Source organism: Oncorhynchus nerka, linkage group LG8 (assembly GCF_034236695.1).
Source record: "Oncorhynchus nerka isolate Pitt River linkage group LG8, Oner_Uvic_2.0, whole genome shotgun sequence".
In the NCBI taxonomy this organism is placed as follows: Eukaryota; Metazoa; Chordata; class Actinopteri; order Salmoniformes; family Salmonidae; genus Oncorhynchus; species Oncorhynchus nerka.
Genome location: NC_088403.1, coordinates 9072172 through 9096213, shown reverse-complemented (window position 1 = coordinate 9096213; position 24042 = coordinate 9072172). Strand labels below are relative to the sequence as shown.

At 45.6% G+C, this 24042-nt stretch overlaps 1 protein-coding gene across 4 annotated transcripts in view; it reads right to left on the bottom strand.

Annotated features, from left to right (window-relative positions):
- Positions 1–24042, bottom strand: part of rab3ip (RAB3A interacting protein (rabin3)) — a 110994-nt gene that overhangs the window by 73018 nt on the left and 13934 nt on the right. For all 4 annotated transcript variants that reach the window (XM_065021309.1, XM_065021310.1, XM_065021311.1 and 1 more), the window contains exons 2-4: positions 5462–5561; positions 4450–4728; positions 3142–3334 (exon numbers count right to left, since the gene is read on the bottom strand). In XM_065021309.1, the coding sequence (XP_064877381.1) occupies positions 3142–3334; positions 4450–4697 (441 nt within the window). In that variant the 5' untranslated portion in view covers positions 4698–4728; positions 5462–5561. The remainder of the gene's footprint in view (positions 1–3141; positions 3335–4449; positions 4729–5461; positions 5562–24042) is intronic.

The following is a 24042-nucleotide window of genomic DNA, read 5'->3' as shown; positions in this document are numbered from 1 at the left end:
CCATGACTGCGTGGCCACGCACGCCTCCAACTCAATCATCAAGTTTAGACAACACTACAGTGGTAGGCTTGATGACCAACAACGATGAGACAGAATACAGTGTGTGGTGTCGTGTCAGGAAAATAACCTCTCACTCAATATATTAACATCCTGTTCCTTTACTAGATTGTGTGTATCAGGTATTGTTGTGGAATAGTTAGATATCAGGTTTTGTTGTGGAATAGTTAGATATTAGGTTTTGTTGTGGAATAGTTAGATATTAGGTTTTGTTGTGGAATAGTTAGATATTAGGTTTTGTTGTGGAATAGTTAGATATTAGGTTTTGTTGTGGAATCTGTTAGATATTAGGTTTTGTTGTGGAATAGTTAGATATCAGGTTTTGTTGTGGAATAGTTAGATATCAGGTTTTGTTGTGGAATAGTTAGATATCAGGTTTTGTTGTGGAATTCTGTTAGATATTAGGTTTTGTTGTGGAATCTGTTAGATATTAGGTTTTGTTGTGGAATCTGTTAGATATTAGGTTTTGTTGTGGAATAGTTAGATATCAGGTTTTGTTGTGGAATCTGTTAGATATCAGGTTTTGTTGTGGAATAGTTAGATATCAGGTTTTGTTGTGGAATAGTTAGATATTAGGTTTTGTTGTGGAATAGTTAGATATTAGGTTTTGTTGTGGAATAGTTAGATATTAGGTTTTGTTGTGGAATAGTTAGATATTAGGTTTTGTTGTGGAATCTGTTAGATATTAGGTTTTGTTGTGGAATAGTTAGATATTAGGTTTTGTTGTGGAATAGTTAGATATTAGGTTTTGTTGTGGAATCTGTTAGATATTAGGTTTTGTTGTGGAATAGTTAGATATTAGGTTTTGTTGTGGAATCTGTTAGATATTAGGTTTTGTTGTGGAATAGTTAGATATTAGGTTTTGTTGTGGAATAGTTAGATATTAGGTTTTGTTGTGGAATAGTTAGATATCAGGTTTTGTTGTGGAATAGTTAGATATCAGGTTTTGTTGTGGAATCTGTTAGATATTAGGTTTTGTTGTGGAATAGTTAGATATTAGGTTTTGTTGTGGAATAGTTAGATATTAGGTTTTGTTGTGGAATAGTTAGATATTAGGTTTTGTTGTGGAATAGTTAGATATTAGGTTTTGTTGTGGAATAGTTAGATATTAGGTTTTGTTGTGGAATAGTTAGATATTAGGTTTTGTTGTGGAATAGTTAGATATTAGGTTTTGTTGTGGAATAGTTAGATATTAGGTTTTGTTGTGGAATTGTTAGATATTAGGTTTTGTTGTGGAATAGTTAGATATTAGGTTTTGTTGTGGAATAGTTAGATATTAGGTTTTGTTGTGGAATAGTTAGATATTAGGTTTTGTTGTGGAATAGTTAGATATTAGGTTTTGTTGTGGAATAGTTAGATATTAGGTTTTGTTGTGGAATAGTTAGATATTAGGTTTTGTTGTGGAATTGTTAGATATTAGGTTTTGTTGTGGAATAGTTAGATATTAGGTTTTGTTGTGGAATTGCTAGATATTAGGTTTTGTTGTGGAATTGTTAGATATTAGGTTTTGTTGTGGAATAGTTAGATATTAGGTTTTGTTGTGGAATAGTTAGATATTAGGTTTTGTTGTGGAATAGTTAGATATTAGGTTTTGTTGTGGAATAGTTAGATATTAGGTTTTGTTGTGGAATAGTTAGATATTAGGTTTTGTTGTGGAATCTGTTAGATATTAGGTTTTGTTGTGGAATAGTTAGATATTAGGTTTTGTTGTGGAATAGTTAGATATTAGGTTTTGTTGTGGAATAGTTAGATATTAGGTTTTGTTGTGGAATAGTTAGATATTAGGTTTTGTTGTGGAATAGTTAGATATTAGGTTTTGTTGTGGAATAGTTAGATATTAGGTTTTGTTGTGGAATAGTTAGATATTAGGTTTTGTTGTGGAATAGTTAGATATTAGGTTTTGTTGTGGAATAGTTAGATATGACCTGTTAGATACTGCTGCACTGTCAGATCTAGAAGCATAAGCATGTGGCTACACCTACAATAACATCTGCTAACCATGTGTATGTGACCAATAACATCTGCTAACCATGTGTATGTGACCAATAACATCTGCTAACCATGTGTATGTGACCAATAACATCTGCTAACCATGTGTATGTGACCAATAACATCTGCTAACCATGTGTATGTGACCAATAACATCTGCTAACCATGTGTATGTGACCAATAACATCTGCTAACCATGTGTATGTGACCAATAACATCTGCTAACCCTGTGTATGTGACCAATAACATCTGCTAACCCTGTGTATGTGACCAATAACATCTGCTAACCATGTGTATGTGACCAATAACATCTGCTAACCATGTGTATGTGACCAATAACATCTGCTAACCATGTGTATGTGACCAATAACATCTGCTAACCCTGTGTATGTGACCAATAACATCTGCTAACCCTGTGTATGTGACCAATAACATCTGCTAACCCTGTGTATGTGACCAATAACATCTGCTAACCCTGTGTATGTGACCAATAACATCTGCTAACCCTGTGTATGTGACCAATAACATCTGCTAACCCTGTGTATGTGACCAATAACATCTGCTAACCATGTGTATGTGACCAATAGAATTTGATTTGAACGAAGAGGCTGATAATAACAAGGTAACATGGAATAGATCATCAGACTGAACAAAGCACTGTTCCTGTAGAATCACTGGCCAACCAATCACCTTGCCTGCTCAGGCCCAACCCCTTCCGTTCCAACACGCCCATTCAAACTCTGGTTACGAGGCAGTGATAGTTCTCACTCATCAGACTTGGCTGGAGAAAGCAGCATTCAGGAGCGCTGGGTTAAAAATAAACATTGGCAAGAGGCTTGTGGGGTAATTTCAGAGAACACAGGAGGACACAGGAGGACACAGGAGAACACAGGAGGACACAGGAGGAGATAACATGTTGGTCCCCTGCCGTTGATTTCAACATGGCTGCTTTGATGAGGAGAATCGCACATTCCTTCTGCATGGATTTCACTCTGTTATCAACTGATGTGAGACCATTCAACTAGTAGACACACAACCTGAGGGAACATACACATGACATGGGCACAGTGTGTGTGTGTGTGTGTGGTCTCTTACCCTCTGTGCCTTGGCTAGCTCCTCCTTCAGTCTCTCATTGGCTTTCTCTCTGATCTCCATGACTGAGGGGCTGCGGAGGCGGGACAGGCTGTCATTGGTCAGACTCAGAGACTCCTCCCCTTCCTCTCCAGACAGGAACACCCCTTCTGCTGACTCCGCCTCTGACCGGACGGGGGGTTCCAACCCCGGAACGCTGCAAGGAATCATGGGTAAACTAATGTAAGCGTATAGGAGGGTTGGCTGATTACTACAGGGATCAATCAGTCATCACTGATCAGCACTATTGACTGTATGATTAATGGTGATAATGATCCAGCTATCATTACCTGGTTGGACATTTTAAGCTGAGTAAGCATGTTTTAATGTATGAATTAGCATCCCAGTGGGCTAGTCATCAATAGTACGTTTTAAGTGTCAATGAACACTGCTTAGTGGAACCCTTGACTTGTATTGAATACATTGCCTGGTTAACACCGACTGCACTGCGTAAAGAGATCCTAGCAGAAATCATGGCATCATTTAAAACAGCACCTGCTAGGATTTGTGTTCCATCTTCAAGATTTCTCTCTAGTATCTCTTTACATTGTGGTTGTCATGGGCCAGGTACTATCTCTCTTTACATTGTGGTTGTCATGGGCCAGGTACTATCTCTTTACATTGTGGTTGTCATGGGCCAGGTACTATCTCTCTTTACATTGTGGTTGTCATGGGCCAGGTACTATCTCTTTACATTGTGGTTGTCATGGGCCAGGTACTATCTCTTTACATTGTGGTTGTCATGGGCCAGGTACTATCTCTTTACATTGTGGTTGTCATGGGCCAGGTACTATATCTCTTTACATTGTGGTTGTCATGGGCCAGGTACTATGTCTCTTTACATTGTGGTTGTCATGGGCCAGGTACTATGTCTCTTTACATTGTGGTTGTCATGGGCCAGGTACTATATCTCTTTACATTGTGGTTGTCATGGGCCAGGTACTATATCTCTTTACATTGTGGTTGTCATGGGCCAGGTACTATATCTCTTTACATTGTGGTTGTCATGGGCCAGGTACTATGTCTCTTTACATTGTGGTTGTCATGGGCCAGGTACTATATCTCTTTACATTGTGGTTGTCATGGGCCAGGTACTATATCTCTTTACATTGTGGTTGTCATGGGCCAGGTACTATATCTCTTTACATTGTGGTTGTCATGGGCCAGGTACTATATCTCTTTACATTGTGGTTGTCATGGGCCAGGTACTATCTCTTTACATTGTGGTTGTCATGGGCCAAGTCTGTTTCTCCAGGAGGGTTTCTTCCTGACCTTCCATTGTGGGGTTCTGTGCTGCCCAGTAGCCTAGGGGCAGAGTAGATGGGCTGGGTGGGCAGCTGGTCGGCTCGCAGGGCATTGGGGGGGCAGGGGCTGGAGCTGAGGGAGGGTGTACGGTACAGGGCGCTGGAAGGGGCGCTGTGACATTGGGGTCTGGTGTCGGAGGTCAATCCGTGGAGGTCAGGGGTGGTGGGTGACGCCAAGTTGACCTCATGGAAGCCTTCGAGGGGTTCGCTGGCCATAGCCCTGCAGCTTCAGTCATCATACACCTCCCTGAGGAGAGGAGAGAGGAGAGGAGAGAGGGGAGAGGAGAGGAGAGAGGGGAGAGGGAAGAGGAGAGGAGAGGAGAGGGGACCGAGAGGGAAGAGGAGAGAGGGGAGAGGAGAAAAGAACACGATTAAAATTAAAGTCAAAATAATGACTGTTTGGGGTCAAACAGAGACATCCATTCTAGACTACATTCACACAGATCTAATTCTGCTATTTCAAGCAGACTACGCACAGCAGCAACAGTATCAGTGTGTGATCCAGGTGTGGACTATGAAGTAGCTGATTAAACACGGTCTCCCTCTTCAGCCCCAGCAGAGAGAGCAGACCGCCAGGCCACTGCTCCAGTCAGTGAGGACTGAGAGGAAACAGGTCATTCAGGGGAATGTTCCAGACAGTGACAGGCCAGTCTCTCAGACAGGAAACAGGTCATTCAGGGGAATGTTAGACAGTAACAGGCCAGTCTCTCTGAGAGGAAACAGGTCATTCAGGGGAATGTTAGACAGTAACAGGCCAGTCTCTCAGACAGGAAATAGGTCATTCAGGGGAATGTTCCAGACAGTGACAGGCCAGTTTCTCTGAGAGGAAATGTAATGTGTAGCTGTGAAGTTAGTGTTGAAATTCACACTGAAGGTTTAGCTAGCCTGCACAACTAAACTGGTTCCACCAAACTGTTTCATTCCAGAAGCTGTTTCATTCATTCATTCAGCTGAATTGAAACCAACAGGTGTGAACCTACCATTATGATGAATGTGTGTGTATTTAAAAGCTGATGATGTGATTGTGTGTGTAGTGGGTCTCCTCTTCAGTCAGGACAGACCTCCAACACTGACTTACTGCTGCAAGAGAAGACAGGAAGAGATGAGAGTTACTGTTGGTGAGCAGCTTGGGGGAGCAGCTTGTTGGGGGAACAGCTTGAGGGAACAGTTGGGGAACAGCTTGGGGGAACATGTTGGGGAACATGTTGGGGGAACATGTTGGGGGAACATGTTGAGGGAACATGTTGGGGGAACATGTTGGGGGAACAGCTTGGGGGAACATGTTGAGGGAACAGCTTGGGGGAACATGTTGAGGGAACAGCTTGGGGAACATGTTGGGGGAACAACATGTTGGGGGAACATGTTGAGGGAACAGCTTGGGGAACATGTTGAGGGAACAGCTTGGGGGAACATGTTGAGGGAACAGCTTGGGGGAACATGTTGAGGGAACATGTTGGGGGAACATGTTGAGGGAACATGCTTGGGGGAACATGTTGAGGGAACATGTTGAGGGAACAGCTTGGGGAACATGTTGGGGGAACATGTTGGGGGAACATGTTGGGGGAACATGTTGGGGGAACAGCATGTTGGGGAACATGTTGGGGAGCAGCTTGGGGAACAGCTTGGGGGAACATGTTGGGGAACATGTTGGAGGAACAGCTTGGGGAACATGTTGGAGGAGCAGCTTGGGGAACAGCTTGGGGGAACAGCTTGGGGAACATGTTGGAGGAGCAGCTTGGGGGAACAGCTTGGGGGAACATGTTGTTGGAGGAGCAGCTTGGGGGAACAGCTTGGGGGAACAGCTTGGGGGAACAGCTTGGGGGAACAGCTTGGGGGAACATGTTGGAGGAGCAGCTTGGGGGAACATGTTGTTGGAGGAGCAGCTTGGGGGAACAGCTTGGGGGAACATGTTGGGGGAACATGTTGGGGGAACAGCTTGGGGGAACAGCTTGGGGGAACATGTTGCCAGGGTTAGTTAGGTGTAACCCTGTTGTTGGAGGAGCAGGTTGAAAACCAGATTTGGACAGTAATTAGGGGAACATGTTGGGGGAACATGTTGGGGACCAGCTGGGGGAACAGCGTTGGGGAACATGTTGGAGGAGCAGTTTTACAGATGATTTGTTGGAGGAGCAGCTTGAGGGAAATGTTGTTGGAGGAGTATTTTGAAAGATGAGACGTTGAGGATTATAATTAATACCTCTGATGTCACACAAGGAAGACAAACACCTGTGAGGAAAGCGTGGGGGAACAGCTCAACATGTTGCCAGGGTTATCAGGTGTAACTCTTGTCATGTTCAGTGTCAACATGGTTTATCATCACATGTATAATGTGCAGTAATTAGCTACATGCTATATACATGACGTCAGACCTCTGGCTTTTGGAACAGAATGAGTCTGATGAACAGTTACCAGGTGACATGGGGTCAAGTTTTACAGATGAGTTGTTTGATGAACAGTTACCAGGTGAAAGGCTGTAAATTAAGTATTTTGAAAGATGAGACGTTGAGGATTATAATTAATACCTCTGATGTCACACAAGGAAGACAAACACCTGTGAGTCAAATGAGTCTGTTTGATGAACATTTACCAGGTGACATCAGACAACCCATGTCATGTTCAGTGAACAGAATGAGTCTGTTTGATGAACAGTTACCAGGTGACATGGGGTCACACCCTGGGTTGTTGTGAACAGAATGAGTCTGTTTGATGAACAGTTACCAGGTGACATGGGGTCACACCCTGGGTTGTTGTGAACAGAATGAGTCTGTTTGATGAACAGTTACCAGGTGACATGGGGTCACACCCTGGGTTGTTGTGAACAGAATGAGTCTGTTTGATGAACAGTTACCAGGTGACATGGGGTCACACCCTGGGTTGTTGTGAACAGAATGAGTCTGTTTGATGAACAGTTACCAGATGACATGGGGTCACACCCTGGGTTGTTGTGAACAGAATGAGTCTGTTTGATGAACAGTTACCAGATGACATGGGGTCACACCCTGGGTTGTTGTGAACAGAATGAGTCTGTTTGATGAACAGTTACCAGGTGACATGGGGTCACACCCTGGGTTGTTGTGAACAGAATGAGTCTGTTTGATGAACAGTTACCAGGTGACATGGGGTCACACCCTGGGTTGTTGTGAACAGAATGAGTCGGCATCCAAAGACTATCCACTTTAATAAACACTTGGAGGTCAGGATGACATCAGTGGTGTTGTCTACGGCGATACAGATATGACTTATTACTGATATCTATTGATGTGAATCACACTCTCTCATTTAGCTATTTGTGCCTTACAGATTATGGTTGTTGTGGACGGCTGTTCACAAACCTAAATGTCTATTTGAACCCAATAATAGTTGAATTCAAGAAGTTTAAGCTGCCTGTCAATCACTGTTTTGGCGACCAGTGGACAGTCAGTGAAAAACGCGCTCTGGCAACAGCTGCATATTGCAGATCCTAAACAGCCGGTGAAATAGAGGTGAGTGAGATCCTCCCTTCTGAACTCCACTGTGGCATTGTGCCCCACACGGTCAGAAACCAGCTTCATTTAACACCCCGACTGGGGCTTAATAGCTCAAATCTCATTTGTACTGATGAACACATGTCCATGGGACTAACAGACACACCATCAAACACTGACCACTTCAGACTTCACAGCTGCATAATGTCAAGATATCACCGTGTCACCAACAATAAGGTCAACAGGCCAATAACAAACGCAGCACGTTTCATTCATGTTTCACATGTAAACAGCACTTTTCAGTAGTGCTGAAAGCACACCGTTCCATGAGCTCAGTATCTATTTTTAAACTCTAAATAATGACCCAAATCAGTCATCCATGACAACAGAATCATAAACAGAGTAGGCTAGTTAGTTTGTGAGAACACACACCACACACCTCACACACCTCACACACGCATCTCAAACTCCACTGGCCAAACACACGACAGACACACCCGTGCTAACATTCCAAAGGTTAACTCTGTTATGAGGTGTTGTTACAACCAGGCCAGTCCACTGAAGGGTGGATATAAAATAAATCTATTGGCTGGAAAGACGGGAGAGCCCGGTAATGGGAGCAGCTCATAGGCTGCATCACCTGTCTGTCGGGACGGCTACTATGGAAACAGTGACAGGTTGTCATTCTAATTTCCTACCCAGTGAACATGGTGCTGTAGACAGAGGAGAGTAACGACCGCTATGAGAAAAGCTACTGTAGTGTGTGTGTGTGTGTGTATCTCTCTTTGTCTGTGTGTTTCTAAGAAGGTGTGTTGTGTCCTCAACAGGGTTTACAGATACAACAGGACAAGAATAGCAGCATTCAGACAGTAGGCAGGTCATTACTCATCAACTATTAGTCCCATCTACAGAGAGGGGTTCAACTAGATCACAGTCCTGTCTACAGAGAGGGGTTCAACTAGATCACAGTCCTGTCTACAGAGAGGGGTTCAACTAGATCACAGTCCTGTCTACAGAGAGGGGTTCAACTAGATCACAGTCCTGTCTACAGAGAGAGGTTCAACTAGATCACAGTCCTGTCTACAGAGAGGGGTTCAACTAGATCACAGTCCTGTCTACAGAGAGGGGTTCAACTAGACCACAGTCCTGTCTACAGAGAGGGGTTCAACTAGACCACAGTCCTGTCTACAGAGAGGGGTTCAACTAGATCACAGTCCTGTCTACAGAGAGGGGTTCAACTAGATCACAGTATACAGAGAGGGGTTCAACTAGATCACAGTCCTGTCTACAGAGAGGGGTTCAACTAGATCACAGTCCCGTCTACAGAGAGGGGTTCAACTAGATCACAGTCCCGTCTACAGAGAGGGGTTCAACTAGATCACAGTCCCGTCTACAGAGAGGGGTTCAACTAATTCACAGTCCTGTCTACAGAGAGGGGTTCAACTAGATCACAGTCCTGTCTACAGAGAGGGGTTCAACTAGATCACAGTATACAGAGAGGGGTTCAACTAGATCACAGTCCTGTCTACAGAGAGGGGTGGTTCAACTAGATCACAGTCCTGTCTACAGACAGGGGTTCAACTAGATCACAGTCTACAGAGAGGGGTTCAACTAGATCACAGTCCTGTCTACAGAGAGGGGTTCAACTAGATCACAGTCCTGTTTCACAGAGAGGGGTTCAACTAGATCCCAGTCCTGTTTCACAGAGAGGGGTTCAACTAGATCACAGTCCTGTCTACAGAGAGGGGTTCAACTAGACCACAGTCTACAGAGAGGGGTTCAACTAGACCACAGTCTACAGAGAGGGGTTCAACTAGACCACAGTCTACAGAGAGGGGTTCAACCAGACCACAGTCTACAGAGAGGGGTTCAACTAGACCACAGTCTACAGAGAGGGGTTCAACTAGACCACAGTCCTGTCTACAGAGAGGGGTTCAACTAGATCACAGTCCTGTCTACAGAGAGGGGTTCAACTAGACCACAGTCCTGTCTACAGAGAGGGGTTCAACTAGACCACAGTCCCGTCTACAGAGAGGGGTTCAACTAGATCACAGTCCCGTCTACAGAGAGGGGTTCAACTAGATCACAGTCCCGTCTACAGAGAGGGGTTCAACTAGATCACAGTCCTGTCTACAGAGAGGGGTTCAACTAGATCACAGTCCTGTCTACAGAGAGGGGTTCAACTAGATCACAGTCTACAGAGAGGGGTTCAACTAGACCACAGTCCCGTCTACAGAGAGGGGTTCAACTAGATCACAGTCCTGTCTACAGAGAGGGGTTCAACTAGACCACAGTCCCGTCTACAGAGAGGGGTTCAACTAGATCACAGTCCTGTCTACAGAGAGGGGTTCAACTAGATCACAGTCCTGTTTCACAGAGAGGGGTTCAACTAGACCACAGTCCCGTCTACAGAGAGGGGTTCAACTAGACCACAGTCCCGTCTACAGAGAGGGGTTCAACTAGACCACAGTCCTGTCTACAGAGAGGGGTTCAACTAGATCACAGTCCTGTTTCACAGAGAGGGGTTCAACTAGACCACAGTCCTGTCTACAGAGAGGGGTTCAACTAGATCACAGTCCTGTCTACAGAGAGGGGTTCAACTAGATCACAGTCCTGTCTACAGAGAGGGGTTCAACTAGACCACAGTCCTGTCTACAGAGAGGGGTTCAACTAGACCACAGTCCTGTCTACAGAGAGGGGTTCAACTAGATCACAGTCCTGTCTACAGAGAGGGGTTCAACTAGATCACAGTCCTGTCTACAGAGAGGGGTTCAACTAGATCATAGTCCTGTCTACAGAGAGGGGTTCAACTAGATCACAGTCCTGTCTACAGAGAGGGGTTCAACTAGATCACAGTCCTGTCTACAGAGAGGGGTTCAACTAGATCACAGTCCTGTCTACAGAGAGGGGTTCAACTAGATCACAGTCCTGTCTACAGAGATGGGTTCAACGAGATCACAGTCCTGTCTACAGAGAGGGGTGGTTCAACTAGATCACAGTCCTGTCTACAGAGAGGGGTTCAACTAGATCACAGTCTACAGAGAGGGGTTCAACTAGATCACAGTCCTGTCTACAGAGAGGGGTTCAACTAGATCACAGTCCTGTCTACAGAGAGGGGTTCAACTAGATCAGTCCTGTTTCACAGAGAGGGGTTCAACTAGATCCCAGTCCTGTTTCACAGAGAGGGGTTCAACTAGATCCCAGTCCTGTTTCACAGAGAGGGGTTCAACTAGATCCCAGTCCTGTTTCACAGAGAGGGGTTCAACTAGATCACAGTCCTGTCTACAGAGAGGGGTTCAACTAGACCACAGTCTACAGAGAGGGGTTCAACCAGACCACAGTCAGAGAGGGGTTCAACTACAGAGAGGGGTTCAACTAGACCACAGTCCTGTCTACAGAGAGGGGTTCAACTAGATCACAGTCCTGTCTACAGAGAGGGGTTCAACTAGATCACAGTCCTGTCTACAGAGAGGGGTTCAACTAGACCACAGTCCTGTCTACAGAGAGGGGTTCAACTAGACCACAGTCCTGTCTACAGAGAGGGGTTCAACTAGATCACAGTCCTGTCTACAGAGAGGGGTTCAACTAGATCACAGTCCTGTCTACAGAGAGGGGTTCAACTAGATCACAGTCCTGTCTACAGAGAGGGGTTCAACTAGACCACAGTCCTGTCTAAAGAGAGGGGTTCAACTAGACCACAGTCCTGTCTAAAGAGAGGGGTTCAACTAGACCACAGTCCTGTCTACAGAGAGGGGTTCAACTAGATCACAGTCCTGTCTACAGAGAGGGGTTCAACTAGATCACAGTCCTGTCTACAGAGAGGGGTTCAACTAGATCACAGTCTACAGAGAGGGGTTCAACTAGACCAGTCTACAGAGAGGGGTTCAACTAGATCACAGTCCTGTCTACAGAGAGGGGTTCAACTAGACCACAGTCTACAGAGAGGGGTTCAACCAGACCACAGTCCTGTCTACAGAGAGGGGTTCAACTAGATCACAGTCCTGTCTACAGAGAGGGGTTCAACTAGATCACAGTCCTGTCTACAGAGAGGGGTTCAACTAGATCACAGTCCTGTCTACAGAGAGGGGTTCAACTAGATCACAGTCTACAGAGAGGGGTTCAACTAGACCAGTCTACAGAGAGGGGTTCAACTAGATCACAGTCCTGTCTACAGAGAGGGGTTCAACTAGACCACAGTCTACAGAGAGGGGTTCAACCAGACCACAGTCCTGTCTACAGAGAGGGGTTCAACTAGATCACAGTCCTGTCTACAGAGAGGGGTTCAACTAGATCACAGTCCTGTTTCACAGAGAGGGGTTCAACTAGATCACAGTCCTGTCTACAGAGAGGGGTTCAACTAGACCACAGTCCTGTCTACAGAGAGGGGTTCAACTAGACCACAGTCCCGTCTACAGAGAGGGGTTCAACTAGACCACAGTCCCGTCTACAGAGAGGGGTTCAACTAGATCACAGTCCCGTCTACAGAGAGGGATTCAACTAGATCACAGTCTACAGAGAGGGGTTCAACTAGATCACAGTCCTGTCTACAGAGAGGGGTTCAACTAGATCACAGTCCTGTCTACAGAGAGGGGTTCAACTAGATCACAGTCCTGTTTCACAGAGAGGGGTTCAACTAGATCCCAGTCCTGTTTCACAGAGAGGGGTTCAACTAGATCCCAGTCCTGTTTCACAGAGAGGGGTTCAACTAGATCCCAGTCCTGTTTCACAGAGAGGGGTTCAACTAGATCACAGTCCTGTCTACAGAGAGGGGTTCAACTAGACCACAGTCTACAGAGAGGGGTTCAACCAGACCACAGTCTACAGAGAGGGGTTCAACTAGACCACAGTCTACAGAGTCTAGAGGGTTCAACTAGACCACAGTCCTGTCTACAGAGAGGGGTTCAACTAGACCACAGTCCCGTCTACAGAGAGGGGTTCAACTAGACCACAGTCCTGTCTACAGAGAGGGGTTCAACTAGATCACAGTCCTGTTTCACAGAGAGGGGTTCAACTAGACCACAGTCCTGTCTACAGAGAGGGGTTCAACTAGATCACAGTCCTGTCTACAGAGAGGGGTTCAACTAGATCACAGTCCTGTCTACAGAGAGGGGTTCAACTAGACCACAGTCCTGTCTACAGAGAGGGGTTCAACTAGACCACAGTCCTGTCTACAGAGAGGGGTTCAACTAGATCACAGTCCTGTCTACAGAGAGGGGTTCAACTAGATCACAGTCCTGTCTACAGAGAGGGGTTCAACTAGATCATAGTCCTGTCTACAGAGAGGGGTTCAACTAGATCACAGTCCTGTCTACAGAGAGGGGTTCAACTAGATCACAGTCCTGTCTACAGAGAGGGGTTCAACTAGATCACAGTCCTGTCTACAGAGAGGGGTTCAACTAGATCACAGTCCTGTCTACAGAGATGGGTTCAACGAGATCACAGTCCTGTCTACAGAGAGGGGTGGTTCAACTAGATCACAGTCCTGTCTACAGAGAGGGGTTCAACTAGATCACAGTCTACAGAGAGGGGTTCAACTAGATCACAGTCCTGTCTACAGAGAGGGGTTCAACTAGATCACAGTCCTGTCTACAGAGAGGGGTTCAACTAGATCAGTCCTGTTTCACAGAGAGGGGTTCAACTAGATCCCAGTCCTGTTTCACAGAGAGGGGTTCAACTAGATCCCAGTCCTGTTTCACAGAGAGGGGTTCAACTAGATCCCAGTCCTGTTTCACAGAGAGGGGTTCAACTAGATCACAGTCCTGTCTACAGAGAGGGGTTCAACTAGACCACAGTCTACAGAGAGGGGTTCAACCAGACCACAGTCTACAGAGAGGGGTTCAACTAGACCACAGTCTACAGAGAGGGGTTCAACTAGACCAGTCTACAGAGAGGGGTTCAACTAGATCACAGTCCTGTCTACAGAGAGGGGTTCAACTAGACCACAGTCTACAGAGAGGGGTTCAACCAGACCACAGTCCTGTCTACAGAGAGGGGTTCAACTAGATCACAGTCCTGTCTACAGAGAGGGGTTCAACTAGATCACAGTCCTGTTTCACAGAGAGGGGTTCAACTAGATCACAGTCCTGTCTACAGAGAGGGGTTCAACTAGATCACAGTCCTGTCTACAGAGAGGGGTTCAACTAGACCACAGTCCTGTCTACAGAGAGGGGTTCAACTAGACCACAGTCCCGTCTACAGAGAGGGGTTCAACTAGACCACAGTCCCGTCTACAGAGAGGGGTTCAACTAGATCACAGTCCCGTCTACAGAGAGGGGTTCAACTAGATCACAGTCCCGTCTACAGAGAGGGATTCAACTAGATCACAGTCTACAGAGAGGGGTTCAACTAGATCACAGTCCTGTCTACAGAGAGGGGTTCAACTAGATCACAGTCCTGTCTACAGAGAGGGGTTCAACTAGATCACAGTCCTGTTTCACAGAGAGGGGTTCAACTAGATCCCAGTCCTGTTTCACAGAGAGGGGTTCAACTAGATCCCAGTCCTGTTTCACAGAGAGGGGTTCAACTAGATCACAGTCCTGTCTACAGAGAGGGGTTCAACTAGACCACAGTCTACAGAGAGGGGTTCAACCAGACCACAGTCTACAGAGAGGGGTTCAACTAGACCACAGTCTACAGAGAGGGGTTCAACTAGACCACAGTCCTGTCTACAGAGAGGGGTTCAACTAGACCACAGTCCTGTCTACAGAGAGGGGTTCAACTAGATCACAGTCCTGTCTACAGAGAGGGGTTCAACTAGATCACAGTCCTGTCTACAGAGAGGGGTTCAACTAGATCATAGTCCTGTCTACAGAGAGGGGTTCAACTAGATCACAGTCCTGTCTACAGAGAGGGGTTCAACTAGATCACAGTCCTGTCTACAGAGAGGGGTTCAACTAGATCACAGTCCTGTCTACAGAGAGGGGTTCAACTAGATCACAGTCCTGTCTACAGAGATGGGTTCAACGAGATCACAGTCCTGTCTACAGAGAGGGGTGGTTCAACTAGATCACAGTCCTGTCTACAGAGAGGGGTTCAACTAGATCACAGTCTACAGAGAGGGGTTCAACTAGATCACAGTCCTGTCTACAGAGAGGGGTTCAACTAGATCACAGTCCTGTCTACAGAGAGGGGTTCAACTAGATCAGTCCTGTTTCACAGAGAGGGGTTCAACTAGATCCCAGTCCTGTTTCACAGAGAGGGGTTCAACTAGATCCCAGTCCTGTTTCACAGAGAGGGGTTCAACTAGATCCCAGTCCTGTTTCACAGAGAGGGGTTCAACTAGATCACAGTCCTGTCTACAGAGAGGGGTTCAACTAGACCACAGTCTACAGAGAGGGGTTCAACCAGACCACAGTCTACAGAGAGGGGTTCAACTAGACCACAGTCTACAGAGAGGGGTTCAACTAGACCACAGTCCTGTCTACAGAGAGGGGTTCAACTAGATCACAGTCCTGTCTACAGAGAGGGGTTCAACTAGATCACAGTCCTGTCTACAGAGAGGGGTTCAACTAGACCACAGTCCTGTCTACAGAGAGGGGTTCAACTAGACCACAGTCCTGTCTACAGAGAGGGGTTCAACTAGATCACAGTCCTGTCTACAGAGAGGGGTTCAACTAGATCACAGTCCTGTCTACAGAGAGGGGTTCAACTAGATCACAGTCCTGTTTCACAGAGAGGGGTTCAACTAGATCCCAGTCCTGTTTCACAGAGAGGGGTTCAACTAGATCCCAGTCCTGTTTCACAGAGAGGGGTTCAACTAGATCCCAGTCCTGTTTCACAGAGAGGGGTTCAACTAGATCACAGTCCTGTCTACAGAGAGGGGTTCAACTAGACCACAGTCTACAGAGAGGGGTTCAACCAGACCACAGTCTACAGAGAGGGGTTCAACTAGACCACAGTCTACAGAGAGGGGTTCAACTAGACCACAGTCCTGTCTACAGAGAGGGGTTCAACTAGACCACAGTCCCGTCTACAGAGAGGGGTTCAACTAGACCACAGTCCTGTCTACAGAGAGGGGTTCAACTAGATCACAGTCCTGTTTCACAGAGAGGGGTTCAACTAGACCACAGTCCTGTCTACAGAGAGGGGTTCAACTAGATCACAGTCCTGTCTACAGAGAGGGGTTCAACTAGATCACAGTCCTGTCTACAGAGAGGGGTTCAACTAGACCACAGTCCTGTCTACAGAGAGGGGTTCAACTAGACCACAGTCCTGTCTACAGAGAGGGGTTCAACTAGATCACAGTCCTGTCTACAGAGAGGGGTTCAACTAGATCACAGTCCTGTCTACAGAGAGGGGTTCAACTAGATCACAGTCCTGTCTACAGAGAGGGGTTCAACTAGATCACAGTCCTGTCTACAGAGAGGGGTTCAACTAGATCACAGTCCTGTCTACAGAGAGGGGTTCAACTAGATCACAGTCCTGTCTACAGAGAGGGGTTCAACTAGATCACAGTCCTGTCTACAGAGAGGGGTTCAACTAGATCACAGTCCTGTCTACAGAGAGGGGTGGTTCAACTAGATCACAGTCCTGTCTACAGAGAGGGGTGGTTCAACTAGATCACAGTCCTGTCTACAGAGAGGGGTTCAACTAGATCACAGTCTACAGAGAGGGGTTCAACTAGATCACAGTCCTGTCTACAGAGAGGGGTTCAACTAGATCACAGTCCTGTCTACAGAGAGGGGTTCAACTAGATCAGTCCTGTTTCACAGAGAGGGGTTCAACTAGATCCCAGTCCTGTTTCACAGAGAGGGGTTCAACTAGATCCCAGTCCTGTTTCACAGAGAGGGGTTCAACTAGATCCCAGTCCTGTTTCACAGAGAGGGGTTCAACTAGATCACAGTCCTGTCTACAGAGAGGGGTTCAACTAGACCACAGTCTACAGAGAGGGGTTCAACCAGACCACAGTCTACAGAGAGGGGTTCAACTAGACCACAGTCTACAGAGAGGGGTTCAACTAGACCACAGTCCTGTCTACAGAGAGGGGTTCAACTAGATCACAGTCCTGTCTACAGAGAGGGGTTCAACTAGATCACAGTCCTGTCTACAGAGAGGGGTTCAACTAGACCACAGTCCTGTCTACAGAGAGGGGTTCAACTAGACCACAGTCCTGTCTACAGAGAGGGGTTCAACTAGATCACAGTCCTGTCTACAGAGAGGGGTTCAACTAGATCACAGTCCTGTCTACAGAGAGGGGTTCAACTAGATCACAGTCCTGTCTACAGAGAGGGGTTCAACTAGACCACAGTCCTGTCTAAAGAGAGGGGTTCAACTAGACCACAGTCCTGTCTAAAGAGAGGGGTTCAACTAGACCACAGTCCTGTCTACAGAGAGGGGTTCAACTAGATCACAGTCCTGTCTACAGAGAGGGGTTCAACTAGATCACAGTCTACAGAGAGGGGTTCAACTAGACCAGTCTACAGAGAGGGGTTCAACTAGATCACAGTCCTGTCTACAGAGAGGGGTTCAACTAGACCACAGTCTACAGAGAGGGGTTCAACCAGACCACAGTCCTGTCTACAGAGAGGGGTTCAACTAGATCACAGTCCTGTCTACAGAGAGGGGTTCAACTAGATCACAGTCCTGTTTCACAGAGAGGGGTTCAACTAGATCACAGTCCTGTCTACAGAGAGGGGTTCAACTAGATCACAGTCCTGTCTACAGAGAGGGGTTCAACTAGACCACAGTCCTGTCTACAGAGAGGGGTTCAACTAGACCACAGTCCCGTCTACAGAGAGGGGTTCAACTAGACCACAGTCCCGTCTACAGAGAGGGGTTCAACTAGATCACAGTCCCGTCTACAGAGAGGGGTTCAACTAGATCACAGTCCCGTCTACAGAGAGGGATTCAACTAGATCACAGTCTACAGAGAGGGGTTCAACTAGATCACAGTCCTGTCTACAGAGAGGGGTTCAACTAGATCACAGTCCTGTCTACAGAGAGGGGTTCAACTAGATCACAGTCCTGTTTCACAGAGAGGGTTTCAACTAGACCACAGTCCTGTCTACAGAGAGGGGTTCAACTAGACCACAGTCCGATCTACAGAGAGGGGTTCAACTAGACCACAGTCCTGTCTACAGAGAGGGGTTCAACTAGATCACAGTCCTGTCTACAGAGAGGGGTTCAACTAGATCACAGTCTACAGAGAGGGGTTCAACTAGATCACAGTCCTGTCTACAGAGGGGTTCAACTAGATCACAGTCCTGTCTACAGAGAGGGATTCAACTAGATCACAGTATACAGAGAGGGGTTCAACTAGATCACAGTCCTGTCTACAGAGAGGGGTTCAACTAGATCACAGTCCCGTCTACAGAGAGGGGTTCAACTAGATCACAGTCCCGTCTACAGAGAGGGGTTCAACTAGATCACAGTCCCGTCTACAGAGAGGGGTTCAACTAATTCACAGTCCTGTCTACAGAGAGGGGTTCAACTAGATCACAGTCCTGTCTACAGAGAGGGGTTCAACTAGATCACAGTATACAGAGAGGGGTTCAACTAGATCACAGTCCTGTCTACAGAGAGGGGTTCAACTAGATCACAGTCCCGTCTACAGAGAGGGGTTCAACTAGATCACAGTCCTGTCTACAGAGAGGGGTTCAACTAGATCACAGACCTGTCTACAGAGACAGTCAACTACAGAGAGGGGTTCAACTAGATCACAGTCTACAGAGAGGGGTTCAACTAGATCACAGTCCTGTCTACAGAGAGGGGTTCAACTAGATCATAGTCCTGTCTACAGAGAGGGGTTCAACTAGATCACAGTCCTGTCTACAGAGAGGGGTTCAACTAGATCACAGTCCTGTCTACAGAGAGGGGTTCAACTAGATCACAGTCCTGTCTACAGAGAGGGGTTCAACCAGATTACTACAGAACCAGTCCTGTCTACAGTGAGGGGTTCAACTAGATCACAGTCCTGTCTACCAGAGGGGTTAACTAGATGTATTATAAGCCCAGTTACCAGCCCAGTTACTACCTACCACCACATCAACATGAACCAGTGTTAACTACTGTATTATAACCAGCCCAGTTACTACCTACCACCATCAACATGAACCAGTGTTAACTACTGTATTATAACCAGCCCAGTTACTACCTACCATCACATCAACATGAACCAGTGTTAACTACTGTATTATAACCAGCCCAGTTACTACCTACCATCACCATCAACATGAACCAGTGTTAACTACTGTATTATAACCAGCCCAGTTACTACCTACCATCATCACATCAACATGAACCAGTGTTACCTACTGTATTATAACCAGCCCAGTTACTACCTACCTACCATCAACATGAACCAGTGTTAACTACTGTATTATAACCAGCCCAGTTACTACCTACCATCAACATGAACCAGCCCAGTTAACTACTCAACATGAACCAGTGTTATTATAACCAGCCCAGTTACTACCTACCATCACATCAACATGAACCAGTGTTAACTACTGTATTATAACCAGCCCAGTTACTACCTACCATCACATAACTGTTAACTACCAGCCCAGTTACTACCATTATAATAACCAGCCCAGTTACTACCATCATCACAACATCAACATGAACCAGTGTTAACTAACCAGTGTTAACTGTATTATAACCAGCCCAGTTACTACCTACCATCAACATGAACCAGTGTTAACTACTGTATTATAACCAGCCCAGTTACTACCATCATCACATCAACATGAACCAGTGTTAACTACTGTATTATAACCAGCCCAGTTACTACCATCATCACATCAACATGAACCAGTGTTAACTACTGTATTATAACCAGCCCAGTTACTACCTACCATCACCATCAACATGAACCAGTGTTAACTACTGTATTATAACCAGCCCAGTTACTACCTACCATCACCACATCAACATGAACCAGTGTTAACTACTGTATTATAACCAGCCCAGTTACTACCTACCATCATCACATCAACATGAACCAGTGTTAACTACTGTATTATAACCAGCCCAGTTACTACCATCACCATCAACATGAACCAGTGTTAACTACTGTATTATAACCAGCCCAGTTACTACCATCATCACATCAACATGAACCAGTGTTAACATCAACTGTTAACTACTTATTATAACCAGCCCAGTTACTACCATCACCATCAACATGAACCAGTGTTAACTACTGTATTATAACCAGCCCAGTTACTACCACCATCACCACATCAACATGAACCAGTGTTAACTACTGAACCAGTGTTAACTACTATAAACCAGCCCAGTTACTACCTACCATCACACATCAACATGAACCAGTGTTAACTACTGTATTATAACCAGCCCAGTTACTACCATCACCACATCAACATGAACCAGTGTTAACTACTGTATTATAACCAGCCCAGTTACTACCTACCATCACATCAACATCAACCAGTGTTAACTACTGTATTATAACCAGCCCAGTTACTACCTACCATCACCACATCAACATGAACCAGTGTTAACTAGTTACTACCTACCATATTATAACCAGCCCAGTTACTACCTACCATCAACACATCAACATGAACCAGTGTTAACTACTGTATTATAACCAGCCCAGTTACTACCTACCATCACCACATCAACATGAACCAGTGTTAACTACTGTATTATAACCAGCCCAGTTACTACCTACCATCACCACATCAACATGAACCAGTGTTACCTACTGTATTATAACCAGCCCAGTTACTACCTACCATCACCACATCAACATGAACCAGTGTTGACTACTGCGTTATCCATTAAGACTGTTGAGTGTAACACACACAGTCCTGTAGCAAAAGACTGGTCAAAGAACATTAGTATGCTCTGTGACTTACACTGACAGGAGAGAGGAAAAACTACACGTCTGAATCACAGTGTAACCTAAGGCCTGAGCTGACTGTGCTTACACAGAAGAGAGCGAGAGAGACAAAGACAGCGAGAAAGAGAGAGAGAGTAGTCATCTGAAATAGGGCCACTGCCAGGTCCCTGGCTGTCGGTAGCCAGTAGCAGGCTGAACCCACGCAGACAGCAGGATAGTGGAGCGTAATCAACATGAACTCAGAGCAATGTCGCTGGCTATGGTTTTCAGGTTCTCTCCCTCTAAATCACACTTTTTTATTTAAAAAAATATATATATATATATATTTTATGTATTGGATGTTCTAAGTCAATAACAAAGCTTAAACCACATCAGGAGACCACTTTTTATTGTCTGGTGTTCCCTTTAATTCCAGTGTGCACCAAGCAAGAGGCTGTTGTTGACCACTGTTTTTCAAGGCCACATTTTTATTTATTTATTTATTTAACGAGTCGGTTAAGAACAAATTCTCATTTACAATGACGGCCTACCAAAAGGCAAAAGGCCTCCTGCGGGGACGGTGGCCTGGGATAAATATATATATATATTTTTTAAATACAATATAAATATAGGGCAAAACACACATCACGACAAGAGAGAGAACACTACATAAAGAGAGACCTAAGAAAACAACATAGCAAGGCAGCAACACATAACACAGCATGGTAACAACGTAGCAACACAACGTGGTAGCAACACAACATGATAGCAACACAACATGATAGCAACACAATGTGATAGCAGCACAACAACATGGTAGCAACACAACAACAACATGATAGCAACACAACATGATAGCAACACAACATGATAGCAACACAACGTGATAGCAACACAACAACATGGTAGCAACACAACAACAACATGGTAGCAACACAACATGATAGCAACACAACGTGATAGCAACACAACAACAACATGGTAGCAACACAACAACAACATGGTAGCAACACAACAACAACATGGTAGCAACACAACAACAACATGGTAGCAACACAACAACAACATGGTAGCAACACAACATGGTAGCAACACAACATGGTAGCAACACAACATGGTAGCGTCATAAGGTGAATGCACCAATTTGTAAGTCGCTCTGGATAAGAGCGTCTGCTAAATGACTTAAATGTTAAATGTAAATGTAACACAACATGATAGCAACACAACATGGTAGCAACACAACGTGATATCAACACAACGTGATAGCAGCACAACAACATGATAGCAACACAACGTGATAGCAGCACAACGTGATAGCAGCACAACGTGATAGCAGCACAACAACATGGTAGCAACACAACGTGATAGCAGCACAACGTGATAGCAACACAACGTGATAGCAACACAACGTGATAGCAGCACAACAACATGGTAGCAACACAACATGATAGCAACACAACATGATAGCAACACAATGTGATAGCAGCAAAACAACATGGTAGCAACACAACAACAACATGATAGCAACACAACATGATAGCAACACAATGTGATAGCAACACAACACCAACATGATAGCAACACAACATGGTAGCAACACAACGTGATAGCAACACAACGTGATAGCAGCACAACAACATGGTAGCAACACAACGTGATAGCAGCACAACAATGTGGTAGCAACACAACGTGATAGCAGCACAACGTGATAGCAGCACAACAACGTGGTAGCAACACAATGTGGTAGCAACACAACGTGATAGAAGCACAACGTGATAGCAGCACAACATGGTAGCAACACAACATGGTAGCAGAACAACGTGATAGCAGCACAACGTGATAGCAGCACAACAACATGGTAGCAACACAACGTGATAGCAGCACAACGTGATAGCAGCACACAAAATGGTAGCAACACAATGTGGTAGCAACACAACGTGATAGCAGCACAACAACATGGTAGCAACACAACATGATAGCAACACAACATGATAGCAACACAACATGGTAGCAACACAATGTGATAGCAGCACAACAACATGGTAGCAACACAATGTGGTAGCAACACAATGTGATAGCAGCACAACAACATGGTAGCAACACAATGTGATAGCAGCACAACAACATGGTAGCAACACAATGTGATAGCAGCACAACAACATGGTAGCAACACAATGTGGTAGCAACACAATGTGATAGCAGCACAACAACATGGTAGCAACACAACAACAACATGGTAGCATCACAATGTGATAGCAGCACAACAACATGGTAGCAACACAACATGCTAGCAACACAACAACAACATGGTGGCAACAAAACATGGTAGCAACACAAAGTGGTAGCAACACAAAGTGGTAGCAACACAAAGTGGTAGCAACACAAAGTGGTAGCAACACAACATGACATGGTAAAAGCACAACATGGGATGGTAGAGTTTACTAAACAAATACTGATGCAAATAATCATGATATCATTCTACCAAAGTATGCACAGCACTTGGTAGTTAACAATTAATTGACAAGGAAAAGCCCATCCCTCTATCAGGAGGTTTTTAGGGAAAGCCCATCACTCTACCAGGAGGTTTTTAGGGAAAGCCCATCCCTCTACCAGGGTTTTTTTAGGAAAAGCCCATCCCTCTACCAGGGTTTTTTTAGGAAAAGCCCATCCCTCTACCAGAAGGTTTTTAGGGAAAGCCCATCCCTCTACCAGGAGGTTTTTAGGGAAAGCCCATCCCTCTACCAGGAGGTTTTTAGGGAAAGCCCATCCCTCTACCAGGAGGTTTTTAGGGAAAGCCCATCCCTCTACCAGGAGGTTTTTAGGGAAAGCCCATCCCTCTACCAGGAGGTTTTTAGGGAAAGCCCATCCCTCTACCAGGAGGTTTTTAGGGAAAGCCCATCCCTCTACCAGGAGGTTTTTAGGGAAAGCCCATCCCTCTACCAGAAGGTTTTTAGGGAAAGCCCATCCCTCTACCAGAAGGATTCCGTCCTCGTTCTCTGTATCGCAGATTTTATAAGTGAAGGGAACCAACCCAACGTACAGCCTGACAGATTTCTCCTCCCCCACTGTGTCATGTAGAGCCACAGCCACCTGTCATGAAAATGGGAGAGGACAGAGAGGGAGAGAAATAGTATAGAGAGCAAGAGGATAGAGAGAGGATAGAGAGCAAGAGGACAGAGAGAGGACAGAGAGTCAAGTTTTAGGGCTCTATTTTTAACCAGCCTTCGTTATAGTAGGCCTAGGTTTAGGGTAGCAGACGTAGGGCTCGGGTTGAACCAGCCTTCATTTACCATTCCATTCTTGTGTTGCG